We start from the raw sequence: 6,449 nt of genomic DNA on the forward strand, positions 1-6,449 counted from the left end.
ATAATTTCAAATCAGGATTTCTACAAAATCAAAAATATCGTTTGCCTGCTGATTTATTTTTTTTTTTATTTCACTGAGATTTTTTGGTTCTGTTAAAAGAGGCATGGTCACATTTTTTGTTTCAAATTTTACCAATCTTAAAAATTTACAGCGCTTACATAAGGTAATTCTAACGATCCTAAAGTTATAAGCGAGATAAAGAGCTGACAATTATTTGTTTAAAACAAGGCTCGTGACATGTTTTCTTTTCTTAAATCAAAGTTGATCAAAAATACATTATTCAACACCAGAAACATAAATAACAATGATAATATTACATGTTATAAATGTCTCTGTCAACCTTTAATAAGAGATGAAAACACTAGAAACTATTTAATTATGTTCACAATCAACTTGCAGAAAGAAAAAAACTTACAAAAACGAAGCTTTTTTCTCTACATATATCCAAAGTAATCACAACAAACTGTCTCGAGCTGGAGCTTTGTTTACATAACAAAGAATTACGAGATGTTTGTCTCCCTTACAACTGGACACCTGACAGTATAATTAATTTAGGCCAAACATTAGAAATAACTGAGTAAAGTATTGTAAACATCAAAATGAAAAGTTAAATTTGAATAAAAATAATGTGACCATGCCCCTTTAAAATTTGTTCAATAAACTTACATAATGTACAATCTTCTTTTAAATTCGCAATAGAATGAGTAGCATAATTTCATAAACTCGCTTTTTAAAAGTGATGGTTTCAATTACAATGGTCTTTTCTTGAATTCTAAAAAATAAAAAGTTATAGATAAAATACATGTAGTTACTTTTGGTTGATGAACCACGTTTACATGAATAAATTGTAAGTATTGTACATTTAAAATTTCATGTTTTTTCCTATTAAGTACATGTAATAATCTCTAATGTCACATGATGTAGAGTTACTAAGTAATATACATAGAGAAATTCATTATTTATTATCTTAACAATTGCATTTCCTTTAATAAACATAAACCTATAAACCTATGTTGTCCTTCTCTGTTTCAAAACATTCACATGTTTCCTTTTTTAACGTTCAATAAGGATTTCAGATATTTGTAGAGTTCAAAATTTTGTGACTGTTTCTCTTTAACAAATTACATTAGTTGTACAGTTCAAGAAAAAGTATGTTTTTTTTCCATTTGTTGCCAAATCAATTGAATTTTCACATATAAAAAGCATGTTTTTTTCTCCATTTGTTGCCAAATCAACAGAATTTTCACATATAATATTGTATCACATTTTACATCTTAAAAAAAAGAGTAAATAAAAAAATATAAAATCTTGCCTCACAACTCTTTGATACTACACTTGCAGTTGACAATCATAGCAACTCATGAACAACCTTTCCAATACATATAGTAATCGAATATTTATTTAGTTTGTTAAGCATATACCCACAACTGACATCTATTACAATATTTTCTTAACTATATTGTTCTATGATTTAAAGATGTCATAAATTTACAACATCTGATGCTGTACACTGTACGTATTTTTATGCATAAGTATGGTACCATCAACAAACGTAAAAAAAAAAACCCACCAAACCAGAGTATACATAACACTTAGGTACAATAAATATTTTAATTCATCATATAATAATGTCAGATCTTGTGTATCGTCGACAAAAATAGTCATAAGAAGTATAAAATTTCAATCATATTTTAAACAACAGTTGACCAATACATTCTCTTTCAACGCAAACACAATTCGTTTCACCAGAAAATTTATCTGACGATTTTTTGTATATTATATTCAGAAAGACGTATAAGTACTATATTATACAAACAAAATATGTATAGGTAAGTTTACAGAGATAAACTGTCTATTTGCACTTTTGTAAATAAAATTTACTTTATTACAATTTCTATACAAAACATTTCTTGCAGACATTTTCAAAAAGTTCAAACAAGAGCAAATTTCAGTTGTAAAAAGGGCTTGGTCGCGATTTTAGTTTAAAATGTTTTCAAATGTTTTAGTGTTTACAATGTTTTAAAGGAATTTTAAACGATGAGGAAATTCAATGTCAGATCGAGATATATATATGCAGAACTTACAATTCTTGTAATACTAGTATGCAAGCAGGGCTCGTCCATATTGTGATAGGATTTAATTAAATCACATAATTATTTTACATTTTCAAAGTTTAATATACTAAGTAATTGAGCACAGTTTAAGATATGAAATGTTGTTCAGGGCATTATTTGTGAACAAAAATATGTCACAAACTTCTTTTTATCTCAACAAAGAATTCAGAGCACTATATCTCCTTTTAACTCGATTTCTGACATTCAGATTTTCCTTAGGCATTAGAACACATTAAACATTCTAGACATTAAAAATTGGAGAGAGAAAAAAAAACCCTTAATATTTAGAGCTGATTTTTTGACCATGCCCATTTTACTTCTTCAATAAAGGTGACAGTTGCATTCATTTGTAAAACTATAAACCCGTAAAGTCGAGCTCGTGGTCATCCTTGAAATGAACGTTAAACAACATAAGACCCAGTCGATACCCAATATTTTACCAACAAAGATTCTGAAATTTAAAATCGTAAAAAAAGGTTTAAAGGTATATTAATGTTTCTAAACATACAGGAATATCATTTTAGTAAACTTCGATTCTACACAACATATATATGAAAACTATATCAACGGAAAATGGACATACATGTAATTAATCAACCCCAATATGTTACTTTTACAAAGGTTAACAAGCAACAAACTAAGAAAATTGTCAGTATCATTTTGGAATGATTGAATTAATTTACCTACAAGCAGTCTGAATAAGTTACTCACAACTCACTAGTCAATATCAAATCATTGTAAATCATTTCAAGGTTTTGCTAAAAACAATTATACTGTAAACTTTGTGCTGTTTCATCATGTCTGTGTTGAAGCATTGGTTTAAATAAAGCAACTCAAATAAAAGTATTTTTGTTTGTTTGTTCTTTTTTCTTTAACTAAAATTGCAAATCGACGCAGCACAAATCTTCGTCCAAACATATGGGAAAAGAATTTGTTTGAAAAAAAATGATGGTGACAATGTAGATTTAAAAAAGGTCAGATATTGGTAGTAATTGAATTACCGTGAAAAATGTGCTTGTTAAAACTTACACGAGCTAACGACATTTGCCAGGTGTTGATTGTTTGGGGAGATGGCACGCGACTCTGTCATCTCGCTCTCAAGGTGTTTGGGGTGACCAGAGTGCTGCTAGCCCCGGGGACTGCCTTCTATAAGCCGGTGACATACAGATCCCGAGCTAATGTCCCGGCGTCCCCGTGATCCGATACACAGCGCTAATGCTGCCGCTGAAATATTTATACTAAGTTCTTTAACATCATGAACAAGTATGGTTAAAATGCCTATTATCGCTTTGTGTCCATTAAGAATTTTTTTTTCAAATGACAATGCTATTTTCATGCAAAGAAAGACACTTTGTTTCTTTTGTCGTGTTTTTTTTTTGTTTTTGTTTAGTATGAAATGATTTTGCTTATCTAATTTTTAAATAATGTATAAAGCATTAATGTAATGTGAATGTATGTAATGATTTTCTTTTAAGTAAATGCATAGCTTGTACACCATTTTTAAGAATCATTTTATCGAATAACATATTACTTTTTCTTCTTGTTGCTCGTATTAGCGGAAGATATTTTAAGAATTTTGCAATTTCTGATCGACACAAAGTCTTTGAGACAAACCGATTTATCACCTTATCACTTTATCACAGAATTTAGGAACACGTAATTTTATTCCGTTGATTTCAAAAATTATTTTAAATCATGCAAGAAACAGTCTCTGGCATAATTTCAGAAACGAATAGACGCAAATCTCTTTGTCCGAAGTAATGAATCAATGTCATATAATTTTCTGACAATTTTCTCAGCAGTTTATTCATTAGTGAATCTAGAAAAATTAGGGTAAAATTTTCATACTCTTCTTTCATTTTTCTATTTGTTTAGTATGAAATTACACTACAGATGTAAAAATTAACATCAAAACAGAAAGTTTGAAGTTGTTATTTTTGTTTCAAATTATTTGGTAGATAAATGTGATGTAAAGTATTTCAAAATTTATCTAATGAAATTATTTTTTTTTCATCTGAAAATATATTTTGATAACCTGTTCTTTTCATCATAATTATTTTGAAATCATTATAAAATATATAATCAATAAAAAACCAATTTTATGTAATTTTCTTACATCATTCCCGTTTTTCTTTGTCAAATAATTATATTAAAAATTCCGGATTTTTTTTTTTATACATTTGGGTCCAAGGTGAGATGCGCAATTCCATTTCGAGTATCATCAAGGAAGAAAAAATATTCTTTAAAACGAATGACACAAAAACTGAGATTTCTGACGACAACGGTATTGCGTTTTATTCGAAATCAAAATTGTCTACTTAAGATAATACACCGGCGCTACTGCTGCATTGTGCCGTGGCATTTGTAACCAGGAATATCTTCCCCTGGAGATGGGCCCAACAACCCATCTAGATATATTTTAGAAAATAACTGGATTTTTATTGTGACTCTTGTGTAATTGCCGTGCCGTCAACTTGTATGATTAGTGTAAAAGTGGGACCCCAAGGGTCGCGGCGTATTGCGGATAATTTACACCTCGTCGCTCGCCCTTATTGTTTGGAGGCCTCATGTGAGTTGCATTCTCATAATGTTCACAATTCTTTATTATTTTGTTGAACAAGAAGAAGGCAATCTGCAAAAAAGAAATATTTTGTAGAGGATACTCAATAAAAAATGGCAATCTCCAAAATTAAATTTACCAGAGCATTTTAGAACGATTAATTGTGATTTATTCCTCTCAAATTAATCCAACACTTTTGGGAATCTATGTTTAATTTCAGTAATATTTCTTCTCGAGAAAAATCGTACTTTTGGGAGCATTTTCTGTATGTAAAGCAGTTTTTATAATTTTTTATTCATTACTAAAATCACTAGAACATACTGTCAAAGGCATAGTGCTAAAATAATGACAAAGTGACATCATTAATCACTCAATCAAATCGTTAAAAAATAAATACGTTACATATTTATCAAGAAAAGAAAAAAAAACTATTGAAAGAAAAAATGTGAAAAACATAATTTGTTTAATAAAACCAAAATATTACATAGAAATAATCACAGATTTAATGACAATGTATGGAAATGAACGCTCTGCTAGAAATTGTCACATTTCTATTCATCGAGAGCATTGGGATGCCGTAAAGTATTTAGGATTTCTCTATTTGATAACGGTATTGGAATCAGCCATTGATACGCGGGGATGAGGGGAACATGTGTTCGCTGAATTATCAATGACCCTCCGCCTCCTCTGATTGGCTGGCTGTCTCAGGAGGAGAATGCCCCGTTGGACAGAAGGCGTTCATATTTCAATCAACTTTTCAAACGGGCGATTCTGATTGGTTAACAAGGTGTCATCTTGGAAGCTAAGGGCTTCCCGTGGGATATATTACCTTCCTTTGGGATATAATTCCTTACACCGAACACGAGAATGCAACAAAGTTTAGACCCTCGAGAATCACGGGGCTAGCACCCGAGCGATACAGAAAACGGGGGTAAATAATGCTATATCTTTTTGCAAAATATCGGTGCTAAACAATAAGATAACATTTCTCTTTTCTCTCTCATATGGGATTCGCCGTGAAACAATTCTCTTCAACACTCGACGAAATAGATTTACGAAATATATGAAACATATGATGCCATATCAACAAGTGAATAAGATTTCTATTTTCCGGAAGATGAATGTGTACCGTCGTTTGTGATAATATTATTTTATTTTGTCTCTGAGGTATGTTATCTTGAGGAGATTTTGTGATTCAGTTTTGTGCAATTGTACATGTTCATTACGGCGCCCCCACCCGTGTCTTCTGTCCGAACACCCGACCCCCCATCCATGAAGGAAGAACCAGTCGCCCCCGTCCAAAACACTTCCATTAGGAATTGGATGCAGCCCACATCTTTGGACCAAGGGGGAACGTAAGTATTTTCTCATTCATGTTATCATTTCTATTTTAATTATCATGACTCATTCTCACAGAGTGATAAGAATTTTCCTATGACAGATTTATATTAAAAAAATGCATTCTATACGAGGAATGGAATTTATTTGGGAGAAATGTAAATGAAAATACGGAATTCTTCGTCTTTATCACCGGTGAACGGACCGGAGATGAAAGCCTATAATACGGGCATCCCCCACAGGTATTCAAGCTGCCGTTTTCCAATAAGTTTCATGTTTCCCACTGGAGACTATAACTTTTACTTAACAGCGTGGGGTTCGGGAGAGCACATTTTGAAAAACAGCCACCAAGCAACCTGCGAAAAAGCAACTTTTTCCACTTTGTGCTGGCGTTGTACGACCGACAGGGCCAGCCCATTGAAGTGGAGAGGACAGCC

General features: G+C 31.5%; 1 protein-coding gene across 1 annotated transcript in view; it reads left to right on the forward strand.

The window, feature by feature from the left end:
• Positions 1-5,506: 5,506 nt before the first annotated feature.
• The window catches only part of LOC128181012 (transcription factor collier-like), a 35,451-nt gene continuing 34,508 nt past the window's right edge, over positions 5,507-6,449 (forward strand). Inside the window, exons 1-2 of the mRNA XM_052849260.1 lie at positions 5,507-6,029; positions 6,323-6,449. The exon at positions 6,323-6,449 is cut by the window's right edge and continues 27 nt beyond it. Coding sequence (XP_052705220.1) covers positions 5,890-6,029; positions 6,323-6,449 — 267 coding nt within the window. The 5' untranslated portion in view covers positions 5,507-5,889. The remainder of the gene's footprint in view (positions 6,030-6,322) is intronic.

Source organism: Crassostrea angulata, chromosome 4 (genome assembly GCF_025612915.1).
Source record: "Crassostrea angulata isolate pt1a10 chromosome 4, ASM2561291v2, whole genome shotgun sequence".
NCBI lineage: Eukaryota > Metazoa > Mollusca > Bivalvia > Ostreida > Ostreidae > Magallana > Magallana angulata.